We start from the raw sequence: 12,648 nt of genomic DNA, 5'->3' as shown, positions 1-12,648 counted from the left end.
AACATACTGATCGAACTGAGCGAATGAGTGGCGAGCATCCCTCTCCGTCCCTCCATCCATACCCACCCCATCCCAAGGCACGGCTGGCTACCTCCGAGCTAACCCATCGGCAGCCAAGTGCGCGCGCCCACCGACAACGAGACGGCCGTCGCCGCGCGGTCCTACTCGCGCGGCTGCCGTCCGCTGGCGCCGCTGGCGCTGACGCCCTCCTTCACGGCGGCCAGGATAAGCTCCTTGGCCTTCTCGACACCGTCCCGCGAGCCGACAATCTCGATTGCCTCGCCCTGCGACTGGTCGCGGGGCACGTTGATCCGGCAGCCGCTCTGCTTGCGGATCGCGTTGACCTTGCTGCCGCCCTGGCCGATGACGAAGCGGTACGTCCTGGGGTCGGGCAGGATGAGGTAGCCGGTCGTGTTGTTCTTGCTGGCCTGCTCGAGTGCCGCCTCGATGGCCTTTTTGGCCTTCTCAACGTTTTCGGGCGCGCCGCGAAGCACCCAGGGGATGTTACCCTCCTCGGCAGAGGTCTGCTGCTCGACCAGTTTCCAGGAGTGGGCGTCTGCGACGGCATCGGCCTCGTCGGTGATGAGGGGGAGGGCGCCGCCGTTGGCGCGCGTGTTGGCCGGGGCGGACGGCTTGGGCGGGACAGCGTGTCCGGCGTGGTCGACCGTGACGTGGAAGTCGTTTCTGAACCTGCGGAAGATCTGACCGTTGTTGGCAATGGCGTGGTGCAGAGCGCGGGGGACCTGGACGGTTTCGCCTTCTTGTTCCTTGACCAGAGATTGGATGTGCGCCTTGGCCTTCTCGACGTCGGCAGACTGGCCGACAATCTTGACGGCGGTTTGGCCACTGCCCTGACGGGGCACGTCGATGGAAACCTTGAACTGGGCCTCGAGGTTTCGCTTGGCTTCGCCGCCTCGGCCGATCAAGGTCCGGTGCTTATCGACGGGCACATCCAAAACCTCAGTAACCTGCCCCTCACGTTCCTCCACGAAGGCCTTGATCTGAGCAATGATCTTGTCCACCACTGCCGTGCGGCCTTCCACCTTGATCGTGTTGCCGTCGGCATCCTGCTTGGGGAACTGGATCGTCCGGGCAAGTTCGCGGCGGTCATCAGAACCGCCCGCCTTGAGGACAAGGTCGCGGAGAGCAGAGCCTGCATGCATCCGTTAGCAGCCACAAAACAATGACCACTCGAGGGTATCAACCCGAGCCTACCTCCAGCACCGATCAGGGCCTTGTGATACTTCCTATCCACCTCGATCGTCTTGACCACTGTATCCTCAAAGATGGCTTTCTTCTCCTCCAGAATCTTCTTGGCCGCAGCTACTTGGGTCTTGGTGCCCTTGATCGAAATCTCGACTTCACTGTCGGCGGATTCCTTCGCGCCGGGCACGTCAATCTTGGCCCCCGTCGTCTGACGCAGCTGTTCCAGGGCAGCGCCGCCCGACCCGATCAGAGACGGCAGTTGCCTCTGTTGGACAGTCACGGTGGCGGTAAAAGAGTTGTCCTTCAGATACTGCAAAAGCGAGAGCAGCTCGTCACGGGCCTCGTCGGCACCCCGCTTCGGGCCGCGGATGATAACCTCGTCGGGCGCCTGCTGGCGGCGTGCTTTCCCGGAATCGCTGGCCGATTCGGCAACAGACTCGTCATCCTTGGCGTTCTTCGGGCTGCGCGGGAAGAAGATGAGGACCTTATACCGGGTTTGCAGCCTGTTGATCTGGCTGCCCTGAGCACCGATCAGCTCGCGGTGGAACTTGGGGTCGACCTTGAGCACGTGTGTCGCCTCGTCCTCCAACTGACGGGCGAGGGCAGTGATGTGGGATTTCGCGGCCTCCGCCTTGGCCTTGGGCCCTTTCAATTGCACCTTGCCGTCATTCACCTGGATGTCGACGTCGAACTTTTCCCTCAAATCCCGGATGTGGCTCCCGCCCTTGCCGATCAGGTGGTTGGCAAACTTCTGGGGAAAGTTGAACTCCAGAATGAAGCCGCGCTCCTTCTCGTCCTGCTTCTCTTGCTCGATGAACTCGAGACACCTGGTGGAGAGCCAGTCCACAACGGAGCTAGGACCGCGGATGGTGACGGTATTGCCAACGTTGGAGACACGCGCGCGCACCGGATTGGCCGCCTTGTCCTGCTCACTTTTGATGAACTTCCGGAGTTTGTCATGGTACCTATCAACATGTTACTCGTCCGTCCTTGGCCAAAAAAAAGCACGCGAACCGGTATCGCACTTACTTCTGCGGCACCTCGATGGCTTGAGATGTGACGGCTTCCTGCTGGTTCATCAAATTGACCAGATGGCTCTGAGCTTCCCGCAGCCACCTTTGCATCTCGTTGATCTCTTGTTGCGCCGGCTGAGACCGCGGGATCTGGTACGAGTCGGCACTCGAGGGGCCTTCGTAGACTAACAAGACAGGAGCCGTCGGCTCTGAGGCCTCTGGAACAACCAGGTGGACGCCGTAAGCCTGCCGCACGTGAGGTGTCACCTCGTTCCGAATGTAATGGTGGAAAAACGGGTCGACGGCAACGGTCGCCATCCGCGCCGGAGGATGGCTATCCACCAAACCTTTGATCGCTGCTTGGGCCCTGATGGCATTCTTGCCATCGCGCGAGTAGAGCTCCCACGGCAGGGCGCCCTCTTCGGAGAAGGGCGTGTTCACGTGGACGTTGTACTCCTTCTCCAGCCGCTCCAGCTCCTTTCTCTGGCGCAAGTAGCGAGTGACATTGCGCGCGTGAGCCGCAGCACCGCCAGGCGCTTGGCGGTGGAAGCGGGAGATATCAATGTTGGAGCACTGCATGTTCATGGCCAGGTCCATCGCCCTCTCCAGGCCGGTCTGGACCTGGTGGGCCGGGCCAATGATGCTGACAAGGTCGTCGTCCTCATCGTTCGGCAAGACGATAGTGCATCCCGTTTCTTCGAAGAACTGGTGTATCGGGATGCCCCTCTCCCCGATGATGAATTGGTGACGTCCCCGCTGGATGGAGAACTGCTCCAAGAACAGTTGCTCACGGAGCTCCTGAGCGCGTCTCTCGATCTCCTCCCGAGCGGCCTTCACGGCCTCGCGCTCACCGGCCAGGTGGATGAAGCTGTCGGCGGCGGGGGCGAAATCGGGACGTTGCCCCGGAGCTGGCGCAACGGGGGGCTGGGACGACCAGGCTTGGTAAGGAGGCACACGAATCTGGATCCCCTTGTCCTGCTCGATGGCGTTGATGAAGCTGTTGTTGGGACCGGCAATGAAGGGGTAGAACTCGGCGGGTATCCCTTTTAGCGAGGTGCTGACGTTCGCCGTACGCTCGCCGACAATCTTGAGCACGGCATTTTGCGCCGCGGCGGCCTGCTGCGAGTTGCCCTCGATGGTAACGTCGATGGTGCTGTCGTCATCCTCGTCCACGGGAGGGGGGGAATCCTCAGCCTTGGGCATCTGGATCCGAGCGCCCGTCTTTTCTTGCAGAGCCCTGATGGTGGCTCCGCCCTTGCCGATGATGTGGGCCCTCGCGGACCGAGGAATCGGCACCTTGATCGTCAGCTTGGTGCCGATCAGGGCGACGAAGTCCTTGAGCGCCTGTGTCGCAATCTCCGAGGGGCCGGTGGCCTCGACCCTGACCTTGTTGTCGGGCTGGGTGATCACCTTGATCTGGGCCCGGGACTTGCGGTTGAAGTCCTTGACGATATCGGCAAGAGGCCGCTTTAGTTGGGCTCGCGGGAGCACATGCTGAGCCTCAAGGATCATGTATTCGACGTTCCGACCCGGAATGGACAGACTCGGGGCACCGCGGAGGGCCGGGCCGGTCGGCGTGGTGGCGCCGGAGGGTGGCGCAGACGCCATGGGGGTGCCATTGGCCGGGCTGGCGCCGTTTGTCTTGCCGTTTGCGTTGGTGCGAGCAGCCCAGACCGGGGGAACATTCGCCGCAGGCTTGGATGCCGCTCCGCCCAGTTCCGGGAACACCTCGTGGGAGTCTGTAGCCAGGTTGGCCTTTTGCTTCGCAGCCCCACCAGCAGGCGTTGAGTTCGAGGATGACGCATGCGCTTCGCTGGCAGTTGCTTCGGTGCCGGCGGCAGGTTTAGCGGGAAGGTCCTCGTCGCTGGCATCCTCGACCGTCACATGGTGTGACCGGTGTTGTTGGAGCAGCCGACTCGCGGCGGACGGCTCGGCAGCGGTGTGGTCGGACATCGTGTCTCCCGTGGCCGTTCTCAAAAAATGTCAATGGCTCGATCGACCGCAAGAAAGGCGCCAAGGCGTTTGAGCTAGCCCAATGCAAGGCGGATCTGGCTCTAGACACTCGCTGGTCAGGACGTCAGGCCCAGTACTCGCGGCGACGGGGGCGCGCCAGGAGCGACGCTGGAGAGCAGACTCACAGACGCCTTGGTGGAGGAGTGGGAGCAATTGATAGATCAGAACGGCTTCGAGCAGGAAGGGCGACCGCACAAGGGCCAGCCGACCACTCAGTCGTCGCAAGTAGAGGGAGTTGCTGGTTGCGTAAGTGCAGCGACCCCTTCGCTTGCACGCTCAGTCGCAGCCACGGCGCAGCAAGTTGGTCGGAAGAAGGGCCGATGGATCCTGATCGTCAGCTTGTGCGGCCGAATTGGGAGAAGGGAATCGATGCTCGGTGGTGAGGATGGGCTACGGCAGCTGCACCGAGGAGCGGCGGAGCACAGAGAAAAGGCCAGACAAGCTGCGGAGCGAGGTTGCTCACGAGCCTCGAACTGCCGTGGGTCTGATATCCAGTCCGGGGGGGCCAATTGCACGGTCCCGCAACCTTGCTTGCAGACGCCGAAAAAAAATGTTGAACATTTGGCCAGGGACCACATGGAAGGCTTGGCACGCCATCAATGGGCAAATGCTCGAGGCACCCAGCCCCCGCTGGCGCAAAACCCTAACCCTAGTGATGTGTTCCGTGAGGACGACAAACACATGCCGTCAGACTCGGTGCATGTGCTTCAACTATGTAGGTATGTACGGCGTCCGGAAGCAATCGAGAATGCTTCAGGTGCTACGCAGATTTCCATGCGGGTGTGTCTGCGACATGTGATGCTGTGGGTCATTTGGCATGGGGCCTTGGAGCGTGCGAACGTGTGTCGAGCCTGCAGTTCCATACTGAGAGCCCAGCTGCGCAAGACTGAGCTGTCATATGAATGTTAGCGCTACAGTGGAACAGTTGAAGAGTTGACTATTCCGTATGGTATAAGATATCTGGAAACATTAATAGGTAGTTTGGGCCAGAGAGGTCAGCGAGCGAGTCGTAGCGCAGAACCTGGACCTTGGGGGTTCGGAATCTGGAATCGCCAGTGGCAGAAAGCCTTTTGGTGTTCCCATCTATGGACCGGATGGAAGTCATCACAAAGTAAACGTTCCCGCACCCCTCCATGTACGGATACTCCGTACGGATACAGCTGTACATACATCAATCAATTGAGGACCCAGGAGTGCTTGGCTAAGTCGTGTTTGGCCAGAATATTTGATATGCAGGTCCAATTCCCACCATGCGTCCGCAAAAGCACAGCACTGCGCTGGCTCACATTGGGCAACCCGACGATTGTCCGAGAGGTTGACGAGCATTCGGCTCTCCGCCATCTCGCCCCCCGCGTTGCACAACGCGCATGCGGACCCTAGTTGACGTCCGGGTATGTGCACATCCACACAGATTACCTACAGCGGGAGGGCCTCGTGTCCGTTGCAGAATGGCCACGCCCTCCCACGCCATGCAGGTCTGCCGAGTCGGAGTGATGGGCCGTTGGGCTGTAACTTGAGCCTTCGGTGGGGGTCAAAAGGGGGGTCTCTCTTCTTGCTGGGAGAGAAACGGGAGAGCCGTCACTACGATTCTGCTCAGCCATTCACTTCAGATGCCGGCGTGAACGGCAGCAAGACGCTTCTCACGTGTCGCTTCACCGCAGCTGCATGCCAAAAGCGAGAGACAGACCTGCTTCCTGCAAGAGTGCCTTGGCCCTGCACAGTAACTTGGTTTCGGGATTCAATTCAGGGGGTAAGGGTCCGGCTGGCAACTGTCAGGTCGCTGTGTGCGGGACTGTCCATACGGGACCTGAGGGACCTGCTTTGTGGTGTATGTATCTCGCGGGGCCAGTCCCCCAATGCGGGCGGCAGTCGAGATCAGAGGGATCGGCGCGCCTGGGCATCTTCGAGAACGCGGAGCGGCTGGAAATGTGGCTGAGCGCCGCGGCAGTTGGGTATCCGTCGTGCATCCGGTTCAGGCAGGCAGTTCGCCGGCATCCAATTGATCAGGTTCGAGATGGCCGAGTCCAGTCGGTCGAGGACGAACCGATTCTACCACAGCCGCTTCTTCGACCACGTCATGGCTTTGCCCATTGGCATCTAGGTAGTCGGCGCTTGTCCCTCCCCCCGCCATCAGAACTCGCATCGCCCAAACAAGAGCCGCACTGCCGGGACTGCGTGCCTCACACTGCACTATGGTAGGTACAGTACCTACTATGGAAGGGGAATCATCCTCATCCAAGGCCGCCAAGTGCATCATCGGCCTCGGGCTTGAGCAAACTTGGCCGGACCGAGCCCCGCTTCCCGCTGCGGTGCGCCAAACGGTTAGTGGGGTCCAAGCCAAGGATGCAGACATTGAAACGGTCGTGTTCAGCCGGGTGTCGATCACCTGTATTCTGCCTTCCTTCGCGTTTAATCTGTACATGTGTTCCGTACATCCGGAGCAGAAAATTGCAGAGCGAGAACAACAGGGTTCAGTCAAGTTCCTTTTCAGACCCTCGCAAGTACCTGGTGAGGCAGCCTCCATACCAGCTGTGAAGTGACTCGGACGCCGCAACGCTCGCTCCCACCCACCTAATGTCTAACGGATGTATTCCGTATGTCTGTAACTTACGTGCTGTAACTAGGTACGGTAATCCCTAGAGGTGTCTGTTCGCGCCCCACCGCCCGCTCCTTCATCCCGCCCCGAGACCCCACATAGTTAGCATCGAGGGCAGCTCGCCCCACACAGACAACCCCTTCCATGGCTGGGCTGTTTGCTTGGATGTTGTCCGTGCCTTGTTGATTCACGAGCGGCAACAGCGGCGGTTAACGACCTACCTACGTTACCCATTCCATGGTGGCGGGAATGCTGATGCCGGTCAGATTGTTTTCTTTGCCGTTTATTGCTTACTTCCTATTCAAAGAGATAGCTGCCGCTGCTGCTGGAGGACAGTTCATTAACTGCCAAGGTATCTAATCACTGAGCCAGAGAGGGGCGGCAACAGCTTTCGGTTGCCCGTCCCTGAGCCCTGCTCCGTCGCAAGCTGCGCGCGTTTGCTGGCCTCTTGGAAGGTGACTGGGCCGCCACGGGCTTGACCGGGGGTTGTTCGCGCGGAGGTGCGGCATTGCAAGATTCATCGGTCGGACCTTCACAGCCAGCGAAATGGTCAATGGACATGATTGACCACGCAATGGGCGACAATTGTCGTGGTGGTGCGACAGCATCTCGCGGCCGTGTCCCCATCCTTCGCCCCATCCCCTTTGCCCTCCCACACCTACCATACCAAGGTACCTACATTAATTCCGTCGTACACTACCTACCGCAGCAACGCGGTTGCGTCTGTGGTCAAAGAGTGCACATTACGGGGACTGGTAAGGCAGATAGATACCTCAGGTACCTACGGAATGGAGCACTCCGAACTGGAAAGTACTGTGTAAGAAGTATCTGGGTAGGTCAGGTATCTGTGCAAGCGCTTCAACCACCGCGATATCGCCCGGCCCGAATTCAGAATGCTGCAGTGGCGTCCAGGGTCCTCCTCCGTGCCCAGGTACCGTTTTCCTGGTCCCAGTTCCCGTCCCGTCCGGCCAATGCTCCCAAAGCTGGTATACCTACCTGAGCTGTGTAGCTGGCCTGCGGACAGGTTTCGCACTGTGTGTGGCCACTTCTTAGCAGCTTTATCCAGGGTTGCAGGTGCCAATCAGGGAGGGCCCCGCTAATCTGACCAGAGCTGGCCAGTGTGCGAGAGCCATCTTGAACAGCGGCCAACCTGGGAACCTGGAAGCACGGAACAGCCAAGCAGAGGACGAGATCAAGCAGGAGCAACGAACGGCCAGGAAACGCAATTTTGCTCGCTTGCGACCCTCGTTCCGCGCCTCCAATTACCCCGGCACCCATCCCAGCTGCTTTGTCTGGCTCCAAACTGTACGTTGAATTTTTTTTGGTATTGCCATTCTCTGCCTCCTTTCCCGTCCCCGTACCCGGACTCTGGGCCGTGCAATGGACAGTCCGCAGCTTGGCTCCAGCGCCGGTTCGCAACGCCGCAGGCTCACTAAGAAGCCGCCGCCGCCGGTAGCTGCAGCGCACCGCTCTCCCCACCATTCGAGCTCCATCGCCAGTGCCGGGCCCGACGGCCGTGTTGACGCCCGATCTCTAGGAAGCAAAAGAAGCTCGACCAGCTTGAGACGGGCTCCCAGCGCGCCCTTGGGCACTAGGACTCCCGCTCTGAATACCGCGTTCGACTCCGAATCCTCGCCACGCTTCTCCCCCGCCGCCGCGCCGTCGCCCGCGTTCTTGCACACAGCAGGCCGGTCGCACACCTCCCCCCTCCTTCCCGGCCGCGAGCCTGCGGCGCCATCTGGGCCCTTCCAGTCGCATCCCTGGTCTCTGGAAAGCCGGACTGACGCGCAGCAACCACGACACGTCCCGCCTGTGGACGCCCTGCAACCGCTCAGTACCAAGACATCCGACGAGTTAATTGGCGCCCCGTTTGACGGCACAGCAATTCTCGACCGCATCGCCGCGACGAAATCGCCCGTGCACGGGAGCAACAGAACCAGCAATAACACCAGCAATAATAGCGACGGCGACGGCCATTACGGCAAAAGCGGCGACAACGACGACATCTCCTCTCCAACCCCGCCCCATCCTACATTGTCTCACTCACCCCACGCGGATCCCGGGGCGCCGACCATGGGACACTCGCCCCCGCCTCTCCGCCGGTCGGCAGTCTTTCCGGCCGGCGAGCCCTCGGTTCTCAGCGAGAAGGCCAGTGGATCCAAAGCCGACAGCGGCGCGCCGACCAAGCGCTACTCGGACGAGTCCAAGGAGAGCAAGCTCCCCAGCATGCTCAGGAAGAAATCGGGTTTCTCCGGCTTTATGAACAGCCTGGTGGGGTCGCAGAGGAAGCCGCTCATCTCGAAGCCAGAGAATCCAGTGCACTTAACGCATGTCGGATATGACAGTTCCACAGGCCAGTTCACGGTAAGGAAAAAATCGCCCGCTTCCGAGCACCGCCGATTGAGCTGACTGGTCGACAGGGTCTGCCAAAAGAGTGGCAGCGCCTTCTCAACGAGAGCGGCATCACAGAGAAGGACACGCGAGAACACCCGCAGATCCTCGTCGACGTCCTGACGTTTTACAAAGAGACGCAAGAAAAGCCGCAGGAGGACCAGCAACTAGAGAAATTCCACGATGCGCGAGCAACCGACCTACGCGGCATCGCCACCACCCCGTCGTCCGCGACGACCATCCCTTCCCCCGGCCTGCTGCAGTCCGGTTATGGCGGAATGTCCCCCATGATCAGCCCCCCAGCGAGCCCGAGGTTCCCCAACGTCGCCCACGAAGGCAGCTTCGAGAACCCCCGGGCCCCGCCTCCGATCCCCAAGGGGCCACCGGGGCCTCCGATGAAGGACATCAACCTAATGCCCAGTCGACCGGCGCCGAAGCCTCCGACCAGCCTTGCGACCCGGACACAACCGGCATATCCCGCAAAGGACTCGGGAATCGGCATGGCCCCGCCTGGGGACGACGTCTCGCCGTCCTACGTTCCCCCCAAAGATGCCGTGCCGATGCTACCGGAAGAGCACCGATCGAGGTCGAGGTCCAATTCACGAGCAAACGGCACATCGCCCTACATGCCTTCGCAGCCCTCTCCTTCCACCACCTCGCCGGCGACCCAGGCAGCAGTCTACCAGCAGCAACTGCTGCAGCAACAGCAGGAGCAGGCCATGGCACAGGCGCAAGCGGCCATGAGCGGGCAGCTGGGGCGGCAAGCGAGCAAGCGGCAGCAACCAACCCCGCCATCTTCGCAGCACCAGCACTTGCAGCAAGCGGATCCGACTGGAGCCAATCGGATGCTACAGGCGCAGCAAGCTAGGCTTGCGCAACCGGGATCGAGGCCGCGGCACAGGCCACGGCAGAGCAACGGCGTTGACGTGGTCGCCGCCCTGAAGAAGATATGTTCCGAGGGCGACCCGAGAGAGATCTATCGCGGCTTCACCAAGATCGGCCAGGGTGCCTCGGGCGGCGTGTACACGGGCCATGAAAGGGGGACCAACCGGCTGGTGGCCATCAAGCAGATGAACCTGGAACAGCAACCAAAGAAGGACCTGATCATCAACGAGATCCTCGTCATGAAGGAGAGCTCTCATCCCAACATTGTCAACTTCATCGACAGCTACCTGTGCGGAGGCGAACTGTGGGTCGTGATGGAGTACATGGAGGGCGGCAGCTTGACCGACGTGGTGACTTTCAACATCATGACCGAGGGGCAGATCGCCTCTGTATGCAGGGAAACCCTCCTCGGCTTGCAGCATCTGCACTCGAAGGGTGTCATCCACCGCGACATCAAGTCAGACAATATCCTGCTCAGCATGGATGGCAACATCAAGCTAAGTAAGTCTCTGTTTGCGCCTTTGCCCTCCCGCCCCTCCCCCCACAGGCCCTCTCCCCGCTTTTTTGTATCCTGAAAATGTCTCTCCTCCCTGCCGGTCGCCGTTTGACTAACTCGGGTCCTTTTTCTTTTCCCCTCCCTCACCCGCAGCCGACTTCGGGTTCTGTGCGACCATCAACGAGGCGCAGAACAAGCGTACGACGATGGTCGGCACGCCGTATTGGATGGCGCCGGAGGTGGTTACGCGGAAGGAGTACGGCCGCAAGGTGGACATATGGTCGCTGGGCATCATGGCCATCGAGATGATCGAGGGCGAGCCGCCCTACCTGACCGAGTCGCCGCTGCGCGCTCTGTGGCTGATCGCTACCACTGGGACGCCGCAGATCAAGAACGAGCATGAGCTGTCGCCCGTCTTCCGCGACTTCCTGTACTTTGCGCTCAAGGTCGACCCGGAGAAAAGGGCCAGCGCTCATGATCTTTTGAGGGTATGTGTTTCTCTTGTGACCACCTTTTTTTTTTCTTTCACCACCTTGCATTGGATTGTCCAGGGAAGCTAACATGCCCCTCACCTTAGCACGACTTCATGAAACAATGCGTCGACCTATCCACTCTCGCGCCTTTGGTCAGGGCTGCACGAGAGGCGAGGGCGCAGGAGAAGGCCCGCAAGGGGCAATGAACACCTTTTTTCTCCCCCCTCGGATCGAGCTTGCAATATCTATTACCTGGCTCTTTTTTCGCTTGGCGAAGTTCATTCCTGCTATTATCCTGCCAGGGCTCGATCCCGTGAATTTCGTTGAATTCTGTTGCAGCAAGCCTGATTGTCGTTTCTCCTTTGACGCAAACTCTCATGGCAAGCAGGCAGGCGGCATAGTGCATTGTTTTGCGAACTCTTCCAATTTATTTGCCTTCTGCTTTCATTTTATTGTCAGATGCGGTCCTGGTTTTTTTTCTCCCTGCTTCCTCCCCCTTCCCCCTTCCTTTTTCTTTTTCTCATCATCTCCACCCAGTTGACATTGAACACATAAATCTGCCCCGGCGAGTCGGTTCTTGTTTGGAGCCCCCTGTTCACCGCAACAGTTGGTCGCTCAAGCGGGAAGATATGCGCCTCTTTGGTGTGTGTCTGTGGAGAACTCTGCCGGTTCTTCATTGTCGGTTCTGACTATCCAGCACACCACCGCAGGCAGGCATGCTGCTGCTCCCAGCCATCTCTGGCTGGGCACCCCCCGCCTATAAGGTGGTATCGGCTGCTTTTCAATGGTGCTCTCGAAAAGTTTGGGTTTTGTTTTGGGTTCCTTTTACGCGCACTCCGGCTCAGTTTCCAGCGCTCACTTTTGCGTTGCGTTGCGTTACATGCATGGCTGCAAGGTCGGAGGGCAAAGCAAGGCATGTGGGAAGCTGCAAGAAGAAGCCGATGAGCCGCACGCGGTTTCGTTCTTAGGGGGGCTTGTTGGACTGGCCAGATCTGATTCCGATGGTCACGGATCGGATCGGGCAAGCATTGGGAATATGGCATGGCGGGACGCTATATCCAAACCTATACCGCGGGACGATGGGACGGATCCAATACTTTGGTTGGGGAAGGGGGTACATTTGGGAGGCATTCGACATTGCTCATTGGGGGAGACAGCGCGGTTAGGATTCCCTGGTCAGGTCCCCGCCGTTGCTGTCTTCCTCCTCCCCTCCCCCCTTTCTCTCCCCACGGCGTGGTCTTTCGCCGTGGATGACTTGGACCCGTCAACTTTCAAACTCATACCTCCCTCCTTTCCTCATTCCCGGGAGCTGTGGGACCTGGCGAGCGGTTCTAATCAATGGCGGCCATGGCGGGGAAGGAATAAAGGAAAGAGAGCAACTGCGCGGTCAGCAGAGCGGCACTTGGGAGTTCAATATGGCAGGCAAGAAAGCGGGCAAATCGGTGGGGACTTCTTTCTTCTTCACCCTCTCCCAATCGGTGCTCAGTCAGGCCTAGTTTGTCTGGGATTGGTGTTCACTTTTTTTCTTTCGCGCGGTAGTTAGTCTCCAAAGGAAGATGGTGAGGTGGGGTTTGG

The 12,648-nt window shown here is 59.7% G+C and overlaps 2 protein-coding genes across 2 annotated transcripts; one reads left to right on the top strand and one right to left on the bottom strand.

Annotated features, from left to right (window-relative positions):
* Positions 1-94: 94 nt before the first annotated feature.
* Positions 95-4,266, bottom strand: THITE_2109768 (uncharacterized protein). Its single transcript, XM_003650335.1, has 3 exons — positions 2,236-4,266; positions 1,216-2,171; positions 95-1,153 (listed from the first exon to the last, which is right to left on the bottom strand). Exons 1-3 carry the CDS (start codon positions 4,170-4,172, stop codon positions 162-164), a joined length of 3,885 nt encoding a protein of 1,294 aa, XP_003650383.1. The 5' UTR covers positions 4,173-4,266; the 3' UTR covers positions 95-161.
* A 3,705-nt stretch (positions 4,267-7,971) lies between these two features.
* Positions 7,972-11,568, top strand: THITE_2109765 (uncharacterized protein). The gene is made up of 4 exons (XM_003650334.1): positions 7,972-9,192; positions 9,249-10,605; positions 10,754-11,088; positions 11,178-11,568. Exons 1-4 carry the CDS (start codon positions 8,209-8,211, stop codon positions 11,277-11,279), a joined length of 2,778 nt encoding a protein of 925 aa, XP_003650382.1. The 5' UTR covers positions 7,972-8,208; the 3' UTR covers positions 11,280-11,568.
* The last annotated feature ends 1,080 nt before the right edge of the window (positions 11,569-12,648 follow it).

This window comes from Thermothielavioides terrestris, chromosome 1, assembly GCF_000226115.1.
Source record: "Thermothielavioides terrestris NRRL 8126 chromosome 1, complete sequence".
In the NCBI taxonomy this organism is placed as follows: domain Eukaryota; kingdom Fungi; phylum Ascomycota; class Sordariomycetes; order Sordariales; family Chaetomiaceae; genus Thermothielavioides; species Thermothielavioides terrestris.
The sequence above is the reverse complement of the archived record's forward strand: the minus strand, read 5'-3'. Positions and strand labels throughout refer to the sequence as shown.